Here is a 27,279-nt window from a genome sequence, read left to right on the forward strand (position 1 = left end):
ATTTTTGTATTTCAAAGTTTCATGTATTTGTTTATAGGTGGCCAGAGCCGTAATCCTAGTTTGGCGTTTTACCATACAGTATTTTTTTTTGGTATCTTTGTATGTCAGGCTAAGCAAATTCAACGGCTCAACTTTTAAAAAATGCAGCCTGCTCTTCGTTTCATGGACTTATTACACGACAGCGCCAACTTTAATAGTTTAATAATTTTAAAAGCGCACATCGGCAAACTCTCAGTTGATCAGATAATCTATAATCACCTGAGTAAAAGACGCGAATCTACAGAGGGTGCGCGCGGGACAGATCCGAGTGTCAATCTAGTTTATTAACGTTAGTGAGAGAGAAAGCGAGTGTTCATAATTTGACAGCTACACTAGTAGACATAATAACACCCTTATGGACAATATAGGTAAAACTGTCCAGACGAAATCACTGAGCCCATTTGCTCAGGGTAGCATGAAGGTTTCTCTAGAGGAGAACAGCGCAGCAGGTGAGATTGAGATTCAATTCGAGACTGATACACAACATTGACCAGAGCCCCATGTGATAGTCTCTCAACAACACCCAGAACATTTTATAAAATGTATTGTATAAAGTATTGACTTATTTGTATAGGCTAAGGCTATACATACATGATGTGTGTCTGTGTGTGTGTGTGTGTGTGTGAGAGTGAGTGAGAGTGGACCCCGATCCATTGTTCCTCATCTATCATCATCATCATCATTCCTCAGGTTTCAAGTCCATCTCTATCAGCTCTACACCGGACAACATATCCAAAAACTCTTCGTTCCTCTCCGAGGACAGCATAGATGAGAAAGAAGGCAAGCAGGCTAATAGAACAAAGCTCTCTGGAAATTATCAATATTAACAGACAAGATGGGGTAATGAGAACTTGTCCTATCGAATGGCTTCCCAGAGTGTATGTAGGCCTACACTTTGCCAAATTTAGTGCCTGTAACTGAAGAGCCATCTTAGGGTGAATTTAAAACAATACAGATATGCATCTAACAGAATAATGCACGTTATTTTTGTTTAATTTTCTTTTTCTATTTCCTCACTTTAGAGAAACATACAAATGGCAAAAGGAGAAAAGGGTTCTTCGAGAGACTATGGATGGCTTACTTACTGTGCTGCATACGTCTACCAGATTCAGTCGAGTCTTCCTCTCCAAACCAGTCATCCTAACAGCCAATCCTACGTTTAGCAGCCCCTTCTGATCCATAGATGAGAGAATAGTAGAGTTGTTAACATTGATAAACACACACACAAAAGAAGCTGCACAGAAACAGTATTTAACTCATAAAAATAAAGATTTCAAAAGAGAAGTGATGCCATAAAGAAATATTTTTGGTGTCCCAAAGAACCTTTCAGTGATCAGTACAATAATCTTTTGTTTCTTGGTGTGAATAACATGCTAATAATCTACAGAATGTTTTCCACTATAAATAACCTTTAGGAAATTTCTGTTATCATTTACTCACCCTCAGGTTGTTCCAAACCTGTATCAGTTTCTTTCCTCTGTTGAACACGAAAGAAGATATTTTGAAGAATATGGGTAACCAAACAGTTGTGGGGCACCATTGACTTCCATAGAGAATAAAAATACAATGGAAGTCAATGGGGACCAGAAATTGTTTTGTTACCCATATTCTTCAAAATATCTTCTTATGTGTTCAGCAGAGAAAAGAAATTCATACAAAGTTGGAACAACTTGAGGGTGAGTTACGTAGTAATACTCCTCACCCCGGTTTCAAAGACCAGGCTTAATCCTATAGTCTAAGATTAAAATGCATGTTTGACTGAAAGCAACTTTCACTGACATTTCTGAAAATATATCAGTGCCATTGTTTTGTCTCAAGATGCACACCAGTAATGCTTTTTCTTTTTCCAAGGCACGTTTTTTTAAAAACCATGTCCTAATTGAACTAAGGCCTTATCCTGACTTAATCTAAACCAATGTTTGTGAAACCAGGCCTTAATCTTAATGTCATAGAATAAGAAATCCAATAAAATAGAAATGTTTTCTCAGCCATATAGTTTATCGAATACCCGGTCAGGGTTTACTTTGCAATTAATTTTCATAACAATCGGCACAGCAACAAATATTGCAACAACATTAGAGTAATATAAAGTCCTCTGAGGTCATGTGCACTACATCATGCATGCAGTATTTTTAAGTGTGTGCTTTGCTGCAGGGTTACTAATCATAATTCGGTCTGGATGCTCCAGCTGCACTAGCGGTGTCGATATTGATCCCGAGGCCACACAAGTACACTATTGATCTCACAGACAGACATTTAATAGACTGACTTACAAAAACCAGACAATCACTGCCGCTCAACCATATGTGAGCAGTTTATATTCCTCCAAACTCTTCAGAACGATCTCCAGCTCTCTTTCAGAATGGGGTCTTTATTTCGCAGCGAGGAGATGTGTCTCGTGCAGCTGTTCTTTCAAACGGAATCGGCCCACAATTGCATCAATGAACTTGGTCATCTTGGCTTGGTTCAGTTTAAAGATGTAAGTAACCTCGATGCGTTTGTGTGAGTGTGTAAGCGACTTCTTTCGACTGTCTGGTGACCACAAAGTCTGTTGTTGAACTGAAATTACATTGTTTGAGCATCAGGCCATGAGCTGCTAAATGCTCTTTGAGTTCTGCTTTATTTTGTAGTTTTAATGTTCTGATGGAAGATTCGTTTGTCAGATTGACAAATAACCTTAATAGCATGATCTATTGATTTCTAAATGTGTGCTGCTTTCACACTTTCTAGTGCATACTCACTATGCATCATTCTTCAGTTTATATTGAGCTTGTATTGTCACAGAATTTGATTTCTCACCATTGGCTGAAATGGATCGATCAATGCATAACACTGCAGAGCAACAAAAACTGGTTGTGTATTATGTCGGTAAATTAATCCTAAATAAGGGAATCATTTCTAATATGGCCTAAGTCATCTACAATAAACCAAAACCATGTTAGAAATCATATCTGTATTTTTTTTAATGATCTTCTAGCTGAATCCTGGTGTAACAGCATTTCAGAGGCACTTTGTGAAGGAAGTGAAGAAATGTGAAGAAATGGAGAGAATTCTGAGTAAGAATGTATATTATAACAAGCTGGTTTATTGTATTTATCGATATACTAAACACTTATGATAGTCCTAATTCTAATCTCAGAAATGAACATTTGTTCTGTAAATTTCATAAATTTTTAAGCCATTTTAATATTGCAAAAATGTAGGCTATATCTTCTCGGTTTTACATATTGTGCAGATGTGATCTAACAATAAAACTTTGATTTACACTTGAATAATTTGGCAGTAGAGCCGAAAGCTTTGTTTGAGCTGCGCTCTCTATTGTACAGTCGTGAATTTGCACTTCTTTCAGCCTGAGGTTTCTGGTGTGGAAAGGGCCTTTACAGTACATTTGTCAAAAAAAAACACACAAAAAAAACATTGTTTTGTTATTAAACTTTTTGTTACTTTCCAGAAAAAGTACAGTAACTGTAACTCAATTATTTACATTTTAACGCAATATTGTAAAGTATTACTTTTAAACGTAACTTTCCCCAACACTGTTCCCTAGATTCATTTGAAACCCTTTGGATATATTTATCTTACTTCAAAGATGTTGCTTTCTCTTGAAATTGTACATTCTTTAGGATATCTTGAGAAGGAGATGGTGAAATCTAACATTGTAATTGCTGCAACAAAGGAGAAGGAGATGGTTCCCTGTCCCAGAGATGTTCTGGAGCTGGAGGTGAAAACTACACTTGTCATTTTGTTATTATGCTGCTATTTTTATTTGGAATACTTGATTCTGATTGGTCAATCATAGCATTGACTCTGATTGGCATTGACATGGCATTCTCTCTTACTCTGTATAACAATTTGACACACAAACAGAAATTCAGAAAGTTACTGTGACATTGTCTTCAAACCTTTAGTCCACATTTGAGAAGTTGGAGCAGGAACTGCGGGAAATCAACTGTAACCATGACACACTCAGACAGAACCTCATTGAGCTGATGGACATCGACTCTCTGCTGAGGATGACGGAAGACTTCTTTGAGGAGGTGAAGATCTTGAGATCTCAGAACCTTTTAATCCTAAATCTGTGTTACTTTATATATTTATATAGGCCTACTATTATAGTATTTATCATTATTTTGAAATGCTATTTTTATTTTTACATTTTTCATTTCAGTTTTAGTTTCAGTCATTTTAGTACTTCAGCTTAAAATTATTTGTAAATAATCATTTTAAATAAAAACTATTTCTATTTTTTAATATCTTTCTATGGCAGAAACAGCAAGAGTAGTTTTACTCGAACATACATCACAATAGTGTAGAAAAGTGTAATGCTGAATTTAAGGCCTCAGTTCATGCTTAATATTCAAACATTTGCATATTTAGTCAACTAAATGTACAAATTTGGTTTATTTAAGCTTGATCTTCAGGGCGTTTCACCTTCACTGCATCTAAGAGTCAAATGGACATTAATTCAAATGCTTGAGGTAATAGTTTACCTAAAAAATGATTTTTTTAATCATTTACTAGCCTTTATCTTGTTCCAAACTTGCGTGGGATTGAAAGGAGTTGTCCATAATACTCATTTCCATGCAATGAAAGTGAAAGGTTACCATGGAAAGCCTGACGTAATGTGTTGTACTTATCTTGTGTGCAGGCCGAGTTACTGCTATGCTCTGAGCCTCCTTCTGAAGACTCAGTGTCTATGACTGTCTCGTCCTACATGACCTGCCGCAGATACAGCAGTTCCAGCACCTCCGGACCTGTAAATCTAGGGTACATTTAAAAGATCTTATCCAACTGATATATACACGCTTTAAAATAAAGATTCCAGTTAGTTTTTTTTTACAGCCTGACCTAATTGTACTCGCTGATGCCATAGGCCTATCTGTGCGCATTTTAAGTTTTGTTGCAGGTGTTATCAAACAAGACAGGTTTCCTGCTTTTGAAAAGGTTCTTTGGCGCCTTTTTCATGGAAATTTCGTCCTTCGGCACGCAGAGATACAGACCACGGAGGAACTCCAAGTGGTGGTGAGACTATCATTTTTAATGGGTATTTTAAAGACCCCTGTGGTGAAAATCAAGTTTTAATGTTGTTTATATGTCTATGTGATGTTTTTAATATGCTTTAAGACAAACCATGTGTGAATTCATCAGTCAACATCTTGAGTATTTTCCCCTTAAAATGGCAGTTTACCAAATAATGGCAGTTTACCAAAGATCGCATCGCATACTCTCTTGAGTAGGTACTTATTCTGAATAAGTAAATACCTCACCACTGCAAAAAACAAAAAGAAAGTACATTCTATATTTATTATTTATGAATGTGTACATTCGCCATGTTGTCATTATGATGTGACCTACCAGCGTCAATTGCATCGCTTCACTGCCATTCATAAATCCTCTCCCGTGGCCTCATGGGACAGTAAAGTGTCCAGAATCTCGTCGGAAGTAGTAGGTAATTCGGGTACATTTTGCCTACAAAACTTCTTTTGTCACATACTGTTTTTTGCCTACTATATGTAGCAGGGAAGCGATTTTGGATGCTGCCACTCTCAAAAACGCAGTTTCACAAACATGTACCAATCCTGTCAACGTGCAGCTGCTGTCTGACTCTGAGATGGCGAATGGCAACATGGTTTGTGTAGCATTAGCAACACATCATTAGCTATTTGATAACATAGTTATGATTACCTATAGTTAACGCTAATCATAGTACCATTATGTGTCCGACATTGTAGCGATAACGCATTACCATTCTGATACATTGACAGAAAATCGTGTATAATTCGCTCTTCCTCTTCTTCTGAATATTGCCATATTGCCATTCTATATTCTCCAACACCAGAATCCATTATCTATGTCTATCAATATGTGCTCACTGCTCATCCAAGCTTGCTCTCAGATTATCAGTACACACCAGGCTTTTGCTTCTGTGTGAAATATATATTTCTCTATTTATGACGAATAAACTAATGCACAGTCTATTTGTCTGTGTTCAGTTTATCTTAAGTCATCAGTGTTTCTTTTAAGCAGAGAGGAGCTGTGAAGAAGGACGTGTTCATCATATTTGTCCAGGGAGAACATGTGCGAGAAAAGATCAGAAAAGTGTGTGAAGGGTGAGAGACAGGGTATTTCCACACACATTATATACCAGCAGTAGAAATTAAAAACAATGTTGACTTAGAAAATTCGTTTTTAATCATTTTCCTCCCACGAAAGCGGATGGGAAGTCTTTATTTTAATTTATTAAAATTTATTTCACAAATAAAAAAATATTTGTAATATCACTAAAATAACAGCAGTGAAAATAAAATGAATCAATGTGAAGACAAAAAAAAAACCATTTAAAAAAAATCACATGAATGAAATATTTATAAAGATTGTTCTCACGAACATTAACACAGATTACATGTTTAAATGAACCTTTTTTTTAAAATACATTTTTCAACATGGTCAGTTTCTTGACAATTTTTTTTTTCATGATATGTTTGTCTCCATATTTAGAGAATGACAGTAGCAGTTTAACTTTAACCCAAACAATCCATGCATATTTAAATATTAATGACTGTCGTTTTATCTGATGGCCTTATTTGCATTTGCTTGATTTGTTTTGAATTCTGTGAAATGAATTATTCCTTAATAGGTTTCATGCCAGCTTGTACTCGTGCCCTAAAACTTTGTATGAGCGCAAGAAGATGAGCAACAACGTAAAGTCACGAATGGAAGATCTTCGAATGGTGAGTCCAATGACTGATTATTTTTACTTGCCAGGTGTCTTCTCAAGTTTGTTTTCCCACCAATGATCGATATTCAAAAATAAACGTACCGGTACATGTTTTTTTTTCTGAAGATCCTGAGAAGAACTGAAGAATATCGCGGCGGTGTCTTGACCAGAGCAGCCGACCACGTCCAGGAGTGGGGCAGTAAAGTGAAGAAGATGAAGGCCATCTACTACACACTGAATCTCTGCAACATAGACATCACGCAGAAGCTGATCGTAGCAGAGATCTGGTGTCCCGTGTCAGATCTCACTTTAGTTCAAAACGCCCTGATTATGGGATCAGTATGTATGTTTTACACTGCCTTAAGAAATGTTCTGCTGACCACCATCACTAATAATTCAAAACTATTTAAAGGTCTGCAAAGTAAAGTGAGTCGCATGTTAAAGTTAATGCTAGTTTGAGCAATTTTGCCCCTTTGCAAGTGGTTTAAAAGATAGTAAAACAAAACAATTATCCTAAATATTGTAAAATATGAAATGTAAATTTTTTTCATAAATAAATAAACCACTAATAAATATAAATTCTACATCTTATATGTAAATGTATATGTACATATTGAATATAAATGTTAAAGTTAAACTGATCTTGATTACAAATTATGTACTTTACTTGAATGGAATATTTTTAAATATTTATACTGTAAATGTGACCCTTTGCAAGTAGTTTCATACTCTTAAGTACTGCAGACATGAATTATCCCTCAAGTCGTGCAAGTTTCTCATATATGTGTTTTTTTAGGAGCAGAGTGGTTCCAGTGTGACCCCAGTCCTGAACCGCATCCCAACCCAGCAAACTCCACCAACCTTCAACAGAACCAACTCATTTACTGAAGGATTCCAGGCCATTATTGACGCCTATGGAGTCGGTACCTATCAGGAGATCAATCCAGGTGATTGGCTGCTACTTTCTGATCCATCCATCCATCCTTCCATCCATCCTTCCTTCTATCTATCCATCCATCCATCCTTCCATCCATCCACCCGTCCTTCCTTCCTTCCTTCCTTCCATCCTTCATCCATCCATCCATCCATCCATCCATCCATCCATCCATCCATCCATCCATCCATCCATATATCCATCCATCCATCCATCCATCCTTCCATCCATCCATCCATCCATCCATCCTTCCTTCCTTCCTTCCTTCCTTCCTTCCTTCCTTCCTTCCTTCCTTCCTTCCTTCCTTCCTTCCATCATCCATCCATCCATCCATCATCCATCCATCCATCCATCCTTCCTTCTATCCATCCTTCCATCCATCCATCCATCCATCCATCCATCCATCCATCCATCCATCCTTCCTTCTATCCATCCTTCCATCATCCATCCATCCATCCATCATCCATCCATCCATCCTTCCTTCTATCCATCCTTCCATCCATCCATCCATCCATCCATCCATCCATCCATCCTTCCTTCTATTCATCCTTCCATCATCCATCCATCCATCCATCATCCATCCATCCATCCATCCTTCCTTCTATCCATCCTTCCATCCATCCATCCATCCATCCTTCCATCCATCCATCCATCCTTCCTTCCTTCCTTCCTTCCTTCCTTCCATCATCCATCCATCCATCCATCATCCACCCATCCATCCTTCCTTCTATCCATCCATCCTTCCATCCATCCATCCATCCTTCCACCCGTCCTTCTATCCATCCATCCATATATCCATCCATCCATCCTTCCATCCATCCATCCATCCTTCCTTCCTTCCTTCCTTCCTTCCTTCCTTCCTTCCTTCCTTCCTTCCTTCCTTCCTTCCTTCCTTCCTTCCTTCCTTCCTTCCATCCTTCCATCATCCATCCATCCATCCATCCATCCATCCATCCATCCATCCATCCATCCATCCATCCATCCATCCATCCATCCTTCCATTCATCCATCCTTCCATCCATCCATCCTTCCTTCCTTCCTTCCTTCCTTCCTTCCTTCCTTCCTTCCTTCCATCCATCCATCTATAAAATGTATGTTATTATTGATTTTATATTTTATTGCTACATTTATTTTCTCAGCTCCATACACTATTGTAACCTTCCCTTTCCTGTTTGCGGTGATGTTTGGAGATTGCGGTCATGGACTGGTGATGACACTGTTCGCAGTCTGGCTCATTACACAGGCCGAATGTTTACGAAAGATGAAAAATGAGGTATTGAATGGCATAAAATGTCAATGTCTCATGGTTCTTGTTTGCATAATAACATCACTTTTAACCCTGGTTAGAAACTTGTAAGCTTTGATTTTCCTCCCAGATTACAGATGTCCTGGTCGGTGGACGCTACATTATCTTGCTCATGGGAACGTTCTCCATATATACTGGGCTGATTTACAATGACTGCTTCTCCAAGTCCTTCAACATTTTCGGCTCTTCCTGGCGTGTGCGACCCATGTTCTCTCCTCACGGGCCTTGGCAGTACGTACGCTGGACTCATGCAGGCTTTAAAGTTGAAATTTGCCGTTATCCATTTTGATAATTTTTTGCTTTATCTCAGAAACGAAACACTGCATGATAATCACCATCTTCAGCTGAACCCCACGGTGCCCGGCGTTTATTCTGGTCGCCCGTACATGTTTGGAATTGACCCGGTCAGTGCATATCAAATCTTGCTTGTTCAACATTACGTACAGGATTTCTTTCCATGAATTTTTCTGATTTCTTTCTTTTTATTTAGATATATACATTTAAGTTTAGCATTTTATGTTTTTGTTTGTTTTTGTTTACATACTACATGTAATCCTGGTGTGTTTTTACAATGAAATTAGAGATTGAAGAGAATTGAATTTGGTTGTTTTACTGTGAATTTGGTTGTTATCCACTAGGTGGCGGGATTTAGCTGTTCTAAAGCTGTACATTAAAGGGATAGTTCACCCAAAAATGAAAATTTTGTCATCATTTACTAACCCTTAAGTTGTTCCAAGCCTGTATGAATTTCTTTCTTCTATTGAACACAAAATAAGTTATTTTGAAGAATGTTTGTAATCAGACAGTTGACGCCGGCACCCATTGACTTCCAGAGTAGGAAAACAAATACTATGGAAGTCAATGGGTGCCGTCTGGTTGGGATGTTAAATTAGGCTTTAATATTCATAAAGTCTGTGTAAACCTGGTAACTTACATTCACATCATAACAAAGCCTATGTTAAATTAATTTTTGTTTTAGGTTTGGAATATTGCATCAAATAAGCTGTCCTTTCTAAACTCCTTCAAGATGAAGATGTCGGTCATATTGGGAGTCAGTCATATGCTCCTTGGAGTGACCCTGAGTTTGATCAACTTTGTGTGAGTTTTTGATTATCTCATATAAATTAAGGCAAAATTACATTTTTAAATGATTTTTAGATTGAAAATATGATTCTTTCATAAGATCATACATTTTATGATATGAAAATGTAGCTTTGTTTATTTTGTCTAATGTTGAAAAATGAGAAGATAGTTACTTGTTTATAAATCTAAGTAGTTATTATTAAAAAAAGGTAGTCGTACAGCATTTGATAGTTTTTAAAAGTACAACCTTTTTGCAAATTCCAGATCAATAATGAGTTCTTGTTTTGTTTTTCTCATTTCCTTTTAACAGATATTTGAGGAAATTCCAGGACATTTTACTTCAGTTTGTTCCACAGCTGATCTTCATGCTCTCTCTCTTTGGATACCTGATCTTCCTCATCCTCTACAAATGGTGCATCACCCTGCGCTCTGAAACGGCTCCCAGCATCCTGCTGCTCTTCATCAACATGATGATGTTTGATTACCAGCCGGAACACACGTTTCTTTACAGAGGACAGGTTTGGATTCATCGTTCCTCAGAAAGCAGCTCTTTACTCCTGGCTTCACATAGCCAAAGTACTCAGTATGACCGATTATGAGCGATGCTGTGATCCTCTACAGAAAGCTGTTCAGATCTTCTTGGTTGTGACGGCTGTGCTCATGATTCCTGTGCTGCTCCTGGCCAAACCTCTCCTCATCTACAGGACCCGAATGAAAGCCAGACACCAGGTGGGTGAGCAGAACAGAGCAACCCTGACCCAAGATCAGCCAATGCTTCTTTCAACTAGGGTTATTATAGTAAAAACTAAGACAAAAACGGGTAAAGCTATAGTTGCCAAGGCTTAATGTTGTAAAATAACAAAAAAAATAATAAAAACTATACAGACCTATTTAAAAAAAAACTAATAAAATTACAAAATGCACAACAAAATTACTAAAACAAACTATTTTCTATAATAGTATCTCAATGATACAAAAATAACATTGTTTTCAACATGGAAAAATGTATTATATTATTAATCAAATTATGTTATGAATGAACATTAGTAAATGTAAATGAAATCCTTACATACATAAAGAAATAAAAAAAGTGTGGCCCTCAATTTAGGAAAAATTGATAAACTAAATTTGTGTAGATAGATTATTAAATCTAAAATAAATGCAATTACAGAATACTGTATCTGTATGTCCATAACATTTATAAATATAAAAAAAATATTCAGTATAAGTACATAAATAGTAATTAGTTCAGTAGTCTATAAAATATTATTTGAATTGTAATATTTAGATTAAAGATTTGCCACTTTTTAAGTACAATCATCTTAAATGTTTGTATTTTTTTACTTACCGGTAATTCACATTAAACTGATTTAAAAAATTTGTTGAATCTTGTATAACTTAAATTAAGATTTATTAAGAAAATTGCTTATTGATGACATAATTTTTTTACAGTGTATAAGATTTAGATTTATCAATGGTTTTATTTTATTTTTAAATCTTATTTATTTTGAATTTATTCTAATATTAATAATAAATAATTTTTTATTTATTTTGATAAGTTAAATCAAAATAAATAAATTTATTTTTAAATATATCTCAATACTGCAATATTAATTTGAACAAGGTCTCTAAGCAGGTGTTTGGAAACAATGATCAGCATGGAACAGACACGGGTTTCTCCTCACATCAGAAAGATGAGATGGTAAGCTTGTGTTGTATGGAAAGTCTTGTTATAAATGTTATAAACACTCAAATGTCTTTACATGTAGATGGTTTCATGTGTGTTTTCCTTCAGGTGAGCATAGGTGACGTGTTTGTGAATCAGGCCATCCACACGATCGAGTACTGCCTGGGCTGCATCTCCAACACGGCCTCGTATCTTCGGCTCTGGGCGCTCAGTCTGGCTCACGCAGGTTTGTCCCGCCGCAGCCACAGTAATACAGACGACTATCCTCAGTTAGACAATAATGCCGTCCTCTGTGTTTGCATTAGTTTCTCAGTGACTGATTGAATCAACAGTGAAATGATTTATGAGAAAATGAAGGTGTGCAGTTTTATGAGGACACCTACTGTACAAAGCTCAACTACACCAGAGCATATTTTAATCTTTTACTTTTACCTTCCCTATGTGCTATTTTTAGCATTATAACATCTCAATTTAGAAGAATGCAGAATTTAATTCTGGAAATATTCAGAAGATTGGAGTAATGGCTGCTGAAAATCCATCTTTGCCATCACAGGAATAAATTATATTTTAAAATAGATTAAATGGTTATTAACAGTAAGTGATATTATGTCACAATATAAAAAAAAATCTGTATTTTTTAATGAAATAAATGCAACGTTGGTGAGCATAGAGTCTTTTTTCAAAGACATAAAAAAAAAAACATTCTTTAGTTTTTGCTGACAAATAATTGTAAATTTCTCAGGCCAGGTAACACAGAGAACGAGTAAACATTGCTCATTTACATATACTCTCGGCATTGTAAAAACGATACAACACGGATTGAGAATCGGCAAAGTTACATTTTAAAGGAATTGTTCAAAAATGAAAATGATCCCATAATTTACTCACTTTCAAGCATATCCTAGGTGTGTATGACTTTCCACTTTCAGCCGTACACAACCCCGAGTTATATAAAGAAATATCCTGGCTCTTCCAAGCTTTATAATGGGAGTGAATGGTACCTGAGATTTTAAAGCCCAAAAAAGCGCATCCATCCATCATAAAAGTAATCCATACGACTTCAGGGGCTTAATAAAGGCCTTCTGGGATTTTGTAAGAACACATTTAAAACTTTATAAACTTTTAATCCCTGGCTTCCAGCAACGGCTGTATTACTTTTATGATGGATGGATGTGTTTTTTGAGCTTCAAACTGTTGGTTGCAATTCACAGCCATTATAAAGCCAGGATATGTTATAACTTATAATATAACTCCGATCTTTCGGCTGAAAGAAAGTCATGTACACCTAGGATGGCTGAGGGCGAGTAAATGATGTGACGTGTGTGTGTGGTCCGCAGAGCTGTCGGAGGTGCTGTGGCGGATGGTTCTCCAGGTCGGGCTGAAGCTCTCCTCCGGTGTGGGTTCACTCATGCTGGTTCTGCAGTTTGCTGCGTTTGCTGTTCTCACCGTGACTATTCTTCTGATTATGGAGGGCCTGTCTGCCTTTCTGCATGCTCTACGACTGCATTGGTAAGAACAACACATTATTCATAAGCAACAAGATTTCACTGAATCTTTTAACAAAGAAAACCTAGTCTCGCCCTCTGTACTTTATCATATATATGACAAGCTTGCACTTGTAAGTTGTGTGTTAGTCAAGGTATTTGACTTCTTCATGACCCTTGACTTGGGGCATGTTTGTGTCTATTTTGAATCTATTAAAGTTTACATACCGTATATCTGGCCTGAAGGTCTAATGTCTCTGAACCTCACACTATTAATGCGAAATTTGGACACACTTCAAGTACAGTGTACTGTGTCTAACAATAATAAAAGATCTGTTTACAAAGCATGTTTAAATATGATACAGAATGGCACAGTGATATGAATGTAGTTAAAGTGACTTTTTTTTATGTGTTTGTTTTCAGGGTTGAATTTCAGAACAAGTTTTACGAGGGATCCGGCTACAAGTTCACACCCTTGTCCTTTGACAGCCTGTAAAGCATTAGTAGTCACTATTCGAACTATTCTCGCAGTTTTTAGCGTCATTATAGTTTTGTGAATGTTAGAAATGCATACTTTAAGCCAGGGGACTTCAACAGGGGTCTCCCAATTATTACGTTTTGTGAACAAAATGAAAGCAAAAATGCTGTATTAAGCTCAACTTAACTTAAACTAAACATTGATGTAGAAGTAGGCGTTGATCTTTCTTTGCACTACGGCGTAATAATGTGACATTAATGTAAAGTCGAGTCGTTCTGGCAGCTTGTTTTCAATAAAAGCTGTTTTTGGATTAACAAGGAAGTTCTGAGGTTTTTATAGTACAATGACCTCTAATATGTCAAAAGAAGAAGGACATTTTAATACTCAACAACTCATTTTTTAAGTATTTAAGTGGTCCACTAAAATCTCCTTGGCCTGATTTAAAATATTTGCATTTTTAAAACATTTTTCATTATATAAGTAACTTTACAAAATAATTACATTTAAGTAGGCCTACATGTTGCTTATTATTACAGGGTAGTTGTGCAACACTAATAAAATTGTTACGAAAATATTTGTTAATTTTACATAAAGTGAGTTATATATATAGGGTTGCCATAAAATGAAAAGGTTAAATAAACCATTTCAAAACATATTTTTTATTAATGCTGTGAACCATCCTAGTTGCCTGTAAAATAAACTGTACAAGCACATGTAATATAGATAGACTTCAAACTATGTGGAGCAGAATGAATGCATGACCTGTACATGCATCACACGACCTGACGTACATACACACACATTAGGTGTTATTCTGTGAATTTGTTAGTTGCTTCCCTAATGGATTGCTGTGAAATGTTTGTATACTTGCACATCACTATGTTACCTATACAGGATGTACAGAACTCATTTAAAAAAAAACATCAAACAGCATGAAAAAGACGCTACTATGTTTATGATGCACCATTGACTGGCTCCTGAGTTCTGAATGTAAAAACCAGGGTTTTGTGTCTATTTCCATTTCAATTCAGACTAGACAACTGTTATAAACAAGAATTCTTTTGGCGGTTTTCGACAAACAACCTTCGCATCACGTCAAGACAGAACAGCATCAAGCATTAAAGGTATGTTTATAATTTAGAACTTGACAGTGTTTCTTTAATACATAGACCTTTTAGACCTCCAGATATAGTTGAGATCTTTGTTTTCATATTTTCAAATGTTATTGCATTCAAACGCATAAAGGTACAACACAAATGCATACAGAAACAGTCGAACGCCAATGCTTCGATACGCCTGCGATGATGATGCTCTTCGTTTGTTTTGTTTTTCACTATTCAACTTATAATTGTATCAGTATCATTTCAAAACTGCACGTTAAAGACCGATCTACAGTATGTTAGTGTAAACCTGGATCCAGTTAATGCCACTAGACTAATAAAGATATGCTAATAAACTAATGAGTCCAACATGAATATGCATGTAAGATCCGGAATTAAACTTCTGCTAATTCAGTAACATGCCAGTAAAATGACAGACTTCGGCATGTAATTTCTTAACTACATAAGAAAACACTTAAAGGTACAGTAAGCGATTTCTGAGAAACTGTTGCGAGTGGATCGGACTGAGCACCAAAACACTATTAGCCAATCAGCAGTAGGGGGCGTGTCCATTCATTAGGGGGGAGGTGCCTGTGTTGCATAGCTTTGGTGAATTTGGGGGCGGGGCTATCAAGATAGGGGTGTGTTTGTTTTGGTGATTTTTAAATATCAAGTGTTTCTCAGAAATTGCTTACTGCACCTTTAAATGCACTTTCAGTGCAACCGAGTCTAAAATGACTTTCCAAATCTAAGTGTCATTCATTTTTAAAATAAAAATATTGTGGTCATGCATGAATCCTCAATGTAAAAGATTAGGATACTTCTACATTTGTCATGCATAATGTTGATTATCCATATTTGAGCATCATCGTTACTAAATTATAATACCGCCGTACACCTCATAATGCATTTTTGCACTGTATTACAAGTGGTCAATATTTTTTAATGATATTTCATTCACTTTATTTTACAAAAAATGCAAAATGTCCACAGAAAATAGAAATTTGAAGTGTGCATATCATGGCACATTTAAAGTTCCTTTTACAGACAAAACGCAGATTAAATATGAACTTTTTGTTCATAACACGAACAAGTTGTGTAACCACATTAAAAAAAACAAATAAACAAAAAACAATTTAACTTGATTGTCGAACCCAAGTGAGATTTTAGTGCTACTTTATGGAAAAAGGAAGCTCTGAATACTCTTTCCATTGAGAAACAGCTGAAGGGTACTAACAAACATAACACTAGGATCGTGTGGAGTTGCTGCCATTATCGTAATCGTCGTCGTCGTCAGACTGCTGGTCTGGAGGTATGGCGCGGGTTTGGCTGGCTCGTACGCTGCTCAGGTGAGGGCAGGCGGAGATCAGGTTGGCAATGCCAACGAGAGTCACACCTGTGCCGTCCAGGTTCACTTGACTCAAATGCATACGACACAGGAACTTCAGACCTGAGATATAAAACACATGATGTTAGAGATGTTTCTTTATACCAGAACATGATTTCGGAGGGGATACCAATATGCAACGTACCGTGATCTGTGATTCTGGTTCTGCTGAGGTTGAGTTTCAGCAGCTGCGGACAGTGAACTAGACCTTGTCTGATCACTGTATCGCCAACCTGTGTACTGGCCAAACCCATCACCTACAAAAACAACATGGAAGACCAAAGTATTATAAATGTCTTTACTGCCACTTTTTATCAATTTAATGCACCCTTGCTGATTAAAAGTTAAAAAGAAAGAATTGTTATATTTAAATCCTGTACCTGCAGATGTGGTAAGTGTGTGATCAAGGCTGAAACGCCCCTGCTGGTGACGGCAGTCCGGTCGAGACACAGTTCCTGCAGTTCTTTTAGACTGATCAGTCCTTGCAGACCACTGTCACTCACTTGAGTGTTGCTAAGAGACAGCTTCTTCAGCCTATCAGGTAAAAAGGGGCGTGGTTTCATTACCATCTTTGAAATAGTGACATTAGTTGCAAATAAAAGGTCTATTTATACCAGCAGCGAAACGAAAAAGCACTAGTCATTGTTTTACTACAGGATACAATCTGTTGGACGATACAAATTTCACTTGCTTTAATGCAGAGGCATAGCAATATATTGAAGTATAATCACTTTTTTTGCTCAGAATGCTTTTTTATTGGTCTTTGAGTTTTATCTCCAAACACAATAAAGTTAGAAAAAAAAAAAAATATATTTGCTGTCAGACAAAAATGAATACATAGTGTGAATAGGTTCTTAAGAATGGATTGTTTGTGGTTGTAATTGTTTTGTGGCACATATTTGCTCCTGGTTTGAATAGATTGTTACACATAAATCAGGGTTTCCACAATTTCTGAATAAAGCATTTCCATGCCTTTTCCAGCAGTTTGTAAAGAATGAACAAAGGTTTTTTTTAAAATTCTAGCTGAAAAAAGAGCCAATCACAATTCGATTTGATTTATTTCCATGACTTTTCCATGCCTGGAAATCACACTTTTGAAATTTGGAAAATTGACTTTTAGGACCCTTACGAAATGGCCTACAACCAGGGCCTAAAACTAACTTTTTGCCAAACCTACCGATGGCTGGTGACTTAGAGGGATATTTCACCCAAAAATTATTTACTCAACCTCAAGTTGTTCCAAACCTGTATGAGTTTGTTTCTTCTGTTGGACATAAAAGAAGATATTTTCAAGAATGTTGGTAATCAAACATTTGACGGTAGCTATTGACTTCCATAGTAGGATAAAAAAATGCTTTGGAAGTCAATGGGGTCCAACAACTGGTTTCCAACATTCTTTAAAATATCTTTTGCGTTCAACAGAAGAAAGAAACTCATACAGGTTTGAAACAATAAGTGATGACAGAATTTTCATTTTTGGGTGAACTATCTCTTTAAAGTCCCCCTGTGATGAAAATCAAGTTTTTAATGTTGTTTATACGTCTATGTGGTGTTTTTAATATGCTTTCAGAAAAAACATGTGCACATTCATAACTCAACACCATTGCTGAGTATTTTCTCCTTAAAACTGCAGTGAACCAAAGACATCGCTGGCGTTTCTGACATCACAAACTACCTAGTAACCAATCAGATCATGTGTAATCGTCAACGAGTGGATCTCCGAGCTGGTGCGAGTGAGTGGAGGCGGGGCTCATTTGCACATTCATTACCAGATTTGCAAGTTTGCATCACACCAAATAAAACCAGAACAAGGGCTGCTTTCGTCTTGTGATCTCCTACTTAGACATCTTTGGACTCATGGCTTTGCTTAAAGCTCTACCTGTTCATGTTGGCAAGCTGCGTAATGCCGTGGTCGGTGATCTGAGTGTAGTCGGTCAGGTCGAGCTCTAAGAGCAAAGTCTGTCTGGAGAGAAATGACAGTCCAGCGTCCGTCACACAGTGTCTGCCAGGAAGGGTGAGCTGGGTGAGCCTCAGGCCTGCACGGAGGAATCAAACAATGTAGACACTAAAGCCCCATACAGGACTAAACAACTTGCATTCTGGACTGAAATAAAATTCCACTGGTCTGCACCTGAAATGATCTCCAGCGCGTGGTTTCCATCTGTGACAGGTATGCCAGCCAGGCTGAGAGCTGATAGGCTAGGGTGGGTTGCTAGGCACTGGAGAGAATTTTCTCGTACACCTGTGCCGTCCAGGTGAAGCGTCTGCAGGTTTCGGAGCTCTGCGAGTGCAGACACATCAGTCACCTGAAGGCAAAAAGAGACAAAAGCTAAATATAGGGTAAACCTATAGTGAGGTCCAAAATAAGCCTTAAAAACAAACCCGTAATGGCTGTAATTTAGGCTTGTTTGGAGAAACGAAAACAGTATACCGTGTATATATTTACACTATAGTTCAAATGTTTGGGGTCAGTAAGATTTAAAAAAAAAAAAATTAAGAAATGTATACTTTTATTTAGTAAGCATGCATTAAATTGATCAAAAGTGAAAGTTTAACATTGTTACAAAAAATCTCAAATAAATGCTCTTTTAAACTTTCTATTCAAAGAACCCTGAAAAAAATGTATTATGGTTCCCACAAAATTATTAATCAGCTCAACTGTTTTCAACATTGATGATAATAATAATAATACATGTTTCTTGAGCAGCAAATCTGCATATTAGAATGATTTCTGAAGGATCATGTGACTTTGATCACAGGAATAAATTACATTTTGAAATATTTAAAGTAATTTATACAGTTATTTAAAATTGTAATATTATCTCACAATATTACTGTTTTTACTGTATTTTTGATCAAATAAAAAAATGTATGAATTGTAAAAATTAAGAATTTAAAAAATCATACCAACCCCAAACTTTTAAAGGTAGTGTGCATGTACATAAACATCAAAAGTTTATTTATGTGAAAGGGATGGCATATATTTTGAGCAGATTATTAGCAGATCAGATAAATATGAAAAATATCACTTATTTCTTATATACTTTTGGATAGAAAGAAATTCATAAATCCTAGTATGTACACATTGGGTACTATTTTTTTCTTTTTTTTCATACTTTTCACAGAGACTGCGGCAGCATAGTCTATTATTGTGTGATATAGTCTATTTTAGATAATCCCATCCATAAATGGCATGTAAAACCCAAAACAAACTCTAAGATTAAAACGGCAACCTCTTTATTAAATAATAAAAAAAAAGGATAAAATAAAGAACCAATCTAGATTACCTTGGTGTGTTTAATACTGAGCATTCGTAGTTGTGGCACGCATGAGGGCAGCGCTCTCAGTGTGCTCTCCGTGATGGCCGTCTGATTCAGGCTGAGCTGACACAGCGCAGAGGAACCTGACTGCAGATACATCAGCAGACCTGCATCGCTTACTTTGGTCTGGTCCAGAGCCAGGAACGTCAGACTGCGGAGTCCTGAGATCAGACGGAACGAGAGCACGCATTTCTACATGATAATCTCCTATAGATGCTACAGCAAGGCCCTGTCCCAAACACCACACTTCATGTGCACTTGCGGTCTTGTGGACTTACAATGGCCGCCGTATGCGTGTGTCTGATAAGTCCACAAGACAGTTGGGTGTCCCATTTGTCATTTTAGGTTTCAGAAGGGTGCTTAGGGCTCCAGGTTTATGTGGTTTCCGACACACCGCCTCACCTGTGATATGCTGCATGCAGCTGTCTGTTAGTTTGCTACAGGACGACAGGTTGAGATGCTGCAGTTTTGAGAGGTTGGACAAAACAGAAAGACCGGCATCTGCAATATGAAAAAGGAAAAGAGGATATCACAGCTTTACAAATAATTTTTTACAAGCAATTCAATACACGGATGAATAAATAAATAAAAGTATCATATAGAACTTTTCTAAGAAAGAAATGGCATATTTGGTCATATTTCACCCCCTCAATTTTGGTTAAAGAAAATGAAGCCTACTTTAGGATCATTAAAGATTGTTTTTTATTATGGTTCTGACAATTAAGCACATTAACCCATAAATTCTCATTACCATAATGCAAAAAAAATGACTGTTACAGAAAGTCACCATTTGTTTAATAGTAATGAATATCATCTTGTTCAGACGTTTCTTTACAACAAATACCGGTACGATGACTGTAGTACAATTTTATATAAATTGTGCTTTATTCATATTACAAGTTATTTAAAATAATTATTATTTACCAATAACAACATGGTATATTAGTAGAAATGTTTTATTATAATAGTAATGGTATTAGATTAGCATTAGAATTATTACTAATAAATATTTATTCACATTAATGTAGTATTTATTCTTTGATAATCTATCTTTAAAAATTATATAAATATTTGTGTGTATACACACACACACACACACACACACACACACTGCCATTCAACATAATGTAAAAATTCGAAATGAAATAAAAATAGTAAAGCAATATTAATATACTTTTTTCTTCTTTAGATATTTAGGGTCTGGCGATTTCTTTTCAGTGAGATTCTCACACACCTGTGATAAGTGGAGAGTTGACGAAGCTGAGATGCTTGAGACAGGAAAACGCCCTCAGTTGCCGCAGAAGCTCGTTGGTGGTGTACGGGTAGCAGTTTAGGACAAACCTCTGCAGCGGGCAGCCGAAGAACAGCTCCAGTGTCCGTGGTCGGAGTGAACGCTCACGTGCCATGTGAGCCAACAAGAGTTCGGCCAGCTCTGGGGTCAGACACGCCAGGCTACTGCTGTACTGCATGCTGGGAGCTGAGAGAGCAAGGTTAATGGCTTGTCTTAAGAACTCATGTGATTAGTAAACAACACTAGTTGGTGTCTTTCTGACCTGTCATGAGGGAAACGGTGGCCCTGGTGGCCATGGAGCAGAGAGAGGGCACGCGGGGGGTCTTGAAGGCTTTTTTGGGGGGTGAGGGCTGCCCGTGTGGTGAATGCTGCTCGTCGTGATGGGCGGCTCTCTGTAAACGCTCTACCGCTGCTTGACCCGCAGCTCCACGCAACGCACGGGCTTCCTCAGGGTCTGCTGGGACTTCAGGCTCCGCCTCCCTTCAACACACAACCAATTACACTGAATCACAAACTATTTTAAGGACAAAACACACTGCTCAAGTTTTCCAAATGCTAAAGCAAATGTACAGCATCTAACATTCACAACTGACAGCCGTAATGATGAAAGAGAGAGACATATTGACATGTAGAATTGCAAAAAGATTTTCTTTCTTAATTTTTTTGCATACTGAATTGTGGTGTTTTTATGAAGCTCTTATTTATCACATGTCCTACCGGAGTCTGTTGCCCTGCTCCGGCCAGTGATGTCTCGGCTCCAGTCCTCCTCTTGCCCTGTTATCCAGGAAGAAGGGCAACTGTGGCATTCCTGCAAGAGTGAGGAGAACCTTTACAATTTGTATCAAGTATTTTGAGTTTTATACGTTTATTTTTATTTAGCGTATGGTTAAAACCCCACAAAAGCTTTATGTTCGAATAGCATTTTCCCCTATCAGAACAAGAAAACAGGTTTTCACAATCTTTCATGATTAATGAATATTTTTTTTACAAAAGAGCTCTTAAAGAGTAGTTTCTAGCATATATTTTAGATATAATATATCAGATATACAACTATTTTGGAGCTGAACATAACATAGAAAAGCAAGTAACAGTAAATACGTTTAAATTGTTAAAAACAATATATCAAATAAATGCAGTTCTTCGATTCATCCAAAAATCCTGAAAATAAATGTATCAGGGTTGCCACAAAAATATTAATTACAGAATAAGAAATAATAATAATAAATGTTTCTTGAGCATCAAATTCAATTCTGAAGGATCATGAAGATATACGTATAGTGTAATATATGTAGTATATTATACATGTTTGTTATATATAAACAATCATTTACATATCTTTTTAAGATAATTACATAAAAAATCCATTACTTAATTACTAAAGATTTTGCCCCCCCCACCCCCCCTAATATTTCCATGTTTTTCGTGACAATGTTGATGTATCTTTAAAAAACTATTCACAATTACTTACTTGTACAACCCATAAGCACATCAAGTAAACAAATTAAATTTAAATTGCACCTTGTTACTACCAAATTAAGCAAGCATTCAATTACACCGCCTCAATATCACAAGGGTTACACAAGAAGGAACCGCATATTAAGCTAATTACCGTATATTAGCATGTTCACAGACCGGCCCACTAAACCAATCCAGCTGCAATTAATTCCTGTGTGTCTCTCGTGTACACATTAACATATGATCTCCTGTCAACTTCACAGCATCTCAGACCAATGTCCAAAGCTGCTTTCTCTCCGAGTGTGTCTGAAATCCCCCAAATTAAACTTACAGTGAAAAGAGCGATATGTTAGAGGATAAGCAGTTCTAACACATGAGAACTGGCTTGCTTAATTGGTGAATGGGTTTTAACTTATAACCAGGCCTAAACTAGGACAAAGTAAGGGCATTCACCTCTTACCCAACATGGACTTCCCAGTGTTTCTCACACTTTGGTCACTGACTAAAACCCCAACACACCGTTACTGAACAAAGACTGAACTGGGCACAGCAGTCCAGTCGAGTATCAATAATACACATTATATGATCTGTTACATCCCAGCGAACACAGAACATTCTCCTAACGTAAAAATTAATATTCAAGGAAAGTTATTTTTAGGTTTTATATTTAAACAACCAAAAACGAACATTCTCGGAACGTTCTGGGAAGCAAAGCTGGGCAGAGAGCGTGTCTATATGATAAAAAAAAACAGCTAAACTAGTATTTTCAGTCAAGCATCTACTTCCATTTATTTCATCAACTAGGCTTTTGCAGAATCATGAACGGTGACCTTCAATGAGAGCTGATAAAGCCAGTTCTTTGGATGTTTTGGAGGAGTCTTTGCGATTAGAGAAATGTTGGAAGACTGTCAGAATTCATTACCATTCCTGTCCTCCTTCTGTTTTTGTTGAGAGATTATGGCCTTTTAGGCCTTTTCTGATTCATTGGAGTCCAAAAAGCAGCGTACATTGCTTTTTTGCGGCCTCATAAGTAATTCCCTTGGATTGTGGCTTAAAGTGCTTGTTTTATCTTTGATGGTTTGTGGAGTTTCATCCAAAGCAGAGTTGACTGTAATCAAGCCAATGCTAATTGTAATGACTCAATTAGTGGGAAACGACTTTTCACATGTTTTATTAACTACTCACAATGGAAGCGTCACTGTTATTAGTAATTCTCATACTTGAACAAACGCCAAACCCTATGTATTTAACTTCGGCACCTAACTCATCCTGCAACGTGCTACAAACATAAATAGCACCTCAAAATGATGCGGCTATAACTTTTCTAAGCGATCAGACTTATTCTAAGCAATCAAACAATATAAAAGTTGGAAAAATCTCATAGGTTTACAGGGGAAACTCTCAAACCATACCTAAAGACCAGTGTGTCATTGAGACTTTGGACTCTTTTTTAACCCAGGCAAAACCATCAAGAAACAACCCAGAACAACCATTATATACCGTTGAGATTAAATGGAGGTACAGCTTCTTCTTCTGGTTGCTCGTCATTTTCTAAATGTTCCTCATCTTCTGCACCACCTTGCACCAGTTTCTGGCCTCGTCCTATCGGATGAAAATGTCTAGTTACGGAATATTTGTGTAGAGCAGGGTTATTATTATCAACTAAAACTATTCAAATGCAAAAAAGGTCTGCACAAATAATTTTAGCAGGTTCGAGCTAATTAGCTGAGAGAGCAGTGAGTTATTAAAAACATTTTTGTTGATTTCTGTTAATAAATTATAATTGAATAAAACAAAAACACATAAAATGACTAAATATTAAACAAAAATTTAAACAAAAAATGAAAATATATTAATGAGAATTTAAATAGTATACAAATAATACTAAAAATGACACTGCGTGGTGCATTCACAAATGAGTTCAAGTAAAGTAAATCTTACCCCAGAAGTGAGAGGGTCCTGACAGTGGAGGTTCGACCCCAGGAATCCCAGCATACCCCACTGCTTCCTCCCACAGCTGATGGGGCAGTGGTGGCGGCACATCCAGTTCCTCTAAAGCTTCGGCCTCCACTTGGGGTGGCTCATTGAGCGGTGCCATCGGCTCTTCCTGTGGCTCCACCTCCGGCGGTGACACAACAGCCAATCCGGACGCTGGACTGGGCGGGTCCTGAGGCGTCTCAGGTGGCGTGGTCTGTATGCAGAGTGCAGCGTTGGGGGTCAGTCCCAGAGACCGGAGGGAGCAGGTTAGCTCGGTTTCACCGAAGCGCTTGCGTGGGAACCCTTGCAGGAGGGAGAAGGCGGGTAGAGAAGGGTGGCGACCGGTAATGTACTCGACGACGTGACTTAAGGGAGTGTCTGCAGGGAAACGCTCACGCATAGATTCCCCAGAAGGGAGACGGATCTATAACACAAAACAAATACAAATATTTCAGACATTTAAAAACAAAACGAAAAAAAAACATACTAAATAAAGTTGAAAAACTCAAGTAATCTCGCACCATGAGGATGCAGTGGTTGTCCACGCTCGTCTCCACATGTCCACCCAGTCTCTGTCCCTGTCCACTGGATGGAGAGGTCTCGGCTGTGGCTTCAGTTTGGGCCTTTTCCTGCTGACTGCGCCGGTCCTCAGCTATCCTCTTCAATACCAACTCACGCTCCTGTTCAGAGGACAAACTGTTACTGCACTGGGAACCAAAAATGACCTTGTAGAGCAAGAAAATGTGAGAGCAGAAACACAGATAGCGCTGTGAATGTTCTTGGTTCCTTGAGGTTGTTTTCCTATGGTGACTTCTTTATGGTATTATATCTATATTTGATATATTAAAACATATATATAATTATTTATATACATTTTTGGGTGAACTAACCCTTCTTTATGGAGCTTTATTGTAAAAATATGAAAGCATCTTTCACCTGCTTCTTTTGTCTCTTCTCTAGCTGTGCCTCTTGGGCCACTCGTTGCCTCTGCTGCTCGTGGAAATTACTCTTATCCTGCTTGATCCGTGTTTCCAGGGGTGGATGCTCTTTTGCTCCGGGAGTGTTTGCGGAAGGAGGTGCCAAGACTAAAGAAGGACCTAAAAGCAGAAAAAAAGCTGTTTATGCATTTCTCTGCATTGCATAACATTTCAGAAACCTGCATTAACGCCTGCTAATGCTCTGCAGCGCACTATGCACAAAAATCACATGACCTGCCTGTGAGTCACAGTTATTTACACAATAAATCAAATTTTCCTTCCCAGCAGAATGTTAACCCTCTTGTGAAAGAAGTCTGTTTGTCATACAAAAAGTAAATGAACAAACTGCTGTTTTTTTACCTGTTGCTTCAGACTGTGAGCTGTTGTTGTAGCAAAGAGCATCTTTGGGAGGGTTGAACGCAGAAAACGCTGTTTCTACAGGACCTGAAGGCTGCTTGACTAGTTTATGTCGTGGACTCCCACCCTGCAAAAGCCTTCAGCGCAAATGTGTGAATAGAAGAGAGGGCTGGTGAAGCTTTTGCTTAATAACCAAACACAATGCTGTCTAATAACACTTCCAATATTCCCTAAAGATACTGAATATGACCAGACAGGTGAGTATTTAACCTATGACTACTACAACAAATGAAAGGAAAGCTATTATAACAAACCACATTATTTTCTTGGGATACAATAACCAATTTAACCTATTTCACTATTCAGGAATATAAAATGACAAACATTTACCATTCAGCCGCTTCTGATACAGAGAAGAATCCTGCCTGCATCGCTGCCTGTATCTGGTCCTCACTGAAGCCCATCTCAGTGAGAGTGCTGATCAACCCCCCTATGGTCTGGATAACAAGAAAACATTATGAAACTCCATTGCAAAGGTATTCTTTATTCATGCTGAGAACAAACACGAACAGTTCATATTCTCATAGCATTGATCATGCACACGGTACTAATGCTGTCACCACAGATATCACAGTGGACTTTACCTCTTATAGTTTGATATCATGACACAGTTTGAGGCAACGTGAAATGCTATTTATATACGATTGATTTATTAAGCTACTGTACTCTGAAAGCAAGACACTTTCTTCATAACAACAAATATTATTACAGTACGCAACGCTTAACAGAAGTTATTGTGCATTCAAATAGTCGATTGTGTGTGTCGACTTAGTTTTAGCTACTTGAAGAACACTTAAAAATGAGAAGTGTTTATATTATTTGATTGCATTTGTCCTTAATCTATAATAATTTTGAGAAGGCCATGCACATGCATACATATTGTTTTCAATGTTTTCAATAAAGGTCTCAAGAGGCTTTCATCGCAGACCTAGGCCTACTTTTCATTTCCTTGTAATATTATAGAGTTACAGTAACAATGACTGTATAACTAAAAGCTTAACGAGACTATAATAAAAGGTTGTGCTTGATGCTGTTATATTGAAACTAATGTACTTATCATAGTTTATCATGTTTTATCCATGTCGGACAAGCTAATATAGCAATGGAATAAGCTTTACAAAAACATTGCCGATTCTCATTAACCATAGTTTCCGCTTACCGATGTGGAGTCCATAATTGTATTCAATATCCTCAAAAATACTCGATATTACGGTTTGTTGTCACTTTGCAGACGGTGTTTACTGATTGTCCGCACAGTAGAATGGTGACCGCTTACGTCACGGGTTTTTTTCCGTCCTGACTATACGCTCGACGCTGATTGGATGACTGACATTCAGAAACGCCTCTTAAGGACCGCCCCCCACTGTGGCTGTACCTGTCAATCACAGCTCGTCTGAATGTGTTAAAGGAGCAGGCGCGTCTCTACCCAGAGTGAAGTTCACAAACATTTACCAATCACACGGTCAGTTAACGAAACACAGTTATCGTTTGTCTACTACTAAAACAACTAATTTCCATCTTGCTATGAGGTTTATTTTATTCCTGACATGCAATAAGTATTGTGTCCGGCAGATGTCATATTTGGTCAACATGGCCATGTTGGGAACAAAATGATAAAATTATAAG

General features: G+C 37.3%; 3 protein-coding genes across 9 annotated transcripts; 2 read left to right on the forward strand and 1 right to left on the reverse strand.

Annotated features, from left to right (window-relative positions):
- Window positions 1–350: 350 nt before the first annotated feature.
- On the forward strand, window positions 351–1,371 carry LOC306992220 (uncharacterized protein). Its single transcript, XM_079600869.1, has 3 exons — window positions 351–488; window positions 730–819; window positions 1,062–1,371. The coding sequence occupies exons 1-3, from the start codon at window positions 395–397 to the stop codon at window positions 1,181–1,183; spliced, it is 306 nt and encodes a 101-aa protein (XP_079456995.1). The 5' UTR covers window positions 351–394; the 3' UTR covers window positions 1,184–1,371.
- An 893-nt stretch (window positions 1,372–2,264) lies between these two features.
- Window positions 2,265–14,041, forward strand: LOC306992360 (V-type proton ATPase 116 kDa subunit a 1). Of its 7 annotated transcripts, none has more exons than XM_079601128.1 (20): window positions 2,265–2,518; window positions 3,017–3,095; window positions 3,663–3,760; window positions 3,948–4,076; window positions 4,688–4,806; window positions 4,935–5,061; window positions 6,064–6,149; window positions 6,677–6,770; window positions 6,884–7,096; window positions 7,554–7,704; window positions 8,831–8,964; window positions 9,068–9,228; window positions 9,308–9,401; window positions 9,977–10,095; window positions 10,391–10,598; window positions 10,702–10,809; window positions 11,705–11,782; window positions 11,876–11,993; window positions 13,105–13,276; window positions 13,675–14,041. In XM_079601128.1, the coding sequence occupies exons 1-20, from the start codon at window positions 2,402–2,404 to the stop codon at window positions 13,745–13,747; spliced, it is 2,478 nt and encodes an 825-aa protein (XP_079457254.1). In that variant the 5' UTR covers window positions 2,265–2,401; the 3' UTR covers window positions 13,748–14,041. The 7 variants fall into 7 exon arrangements, with proteins under 7 accessions (XP_079457254.1, XP_079457255.1, XP_079457258.1 ...); XM_079601129.1 differs by having other exon boundaries at window positions 6,067–6,149; XM_079601132.1 differs by having other exon boundaries at window positions 6,067–6,149; window positions 11,717–11,782.
- A 604-nt stretch (window positions 14,042–14,645) lies between these two features.
- LOC306992359 (uncharacterized protein) lies at window positions 14,646–26,973 on the reverse strand. The gene is made up of 17 exons (XM_079601125.1): window positions 26,813–26,973; window positions 25,984–26,090; window positions 25,597–25,730; window positions 25,196–25,356; window positions 24,781–24,939; window positions 24,224–24,683; window positions 23,783–23,884; window positions 21,545–21,635; window positions 21,090–21,307; window positions 20,771–21,013; window positions 19,939–20,037; window positions 19,504–19,697; window positions 18,348–18,522; window positions 18,096–18,252; window positions 16,597–16,750; window positions 16,362–16,473; window positions 14,646–16,279 (listed from the first exon to the last, which is right to left on the reverse strand). The coding sequence occupies exons 1-17, from the start codon at window positions 26,825–26,827 to the stop codon at window positions 16,077–16,079; spliced, it is 2,784 nt and encodes a 927-aa protein (XP_079457251.1). The 5' UTR covers window positions 26,828–26,973; the 3' UTR covers window positions 14,646–16,076.
- Window positions 26,974–27,279: the final 306 nt, after the last annotated feature.

This window comes from Phoxinus phoxinus, assembly GCF_949152265.1.
Source record: "Phoxinus phoxinus genome assembly, chromosome: 24".
Lineage (NCBI taxonomy): Eukaryota > Metazoa > Chordata > Actinopteri > Cypriniformes > Leuciscidae > Phoxinus > Phoxinus phoxinus.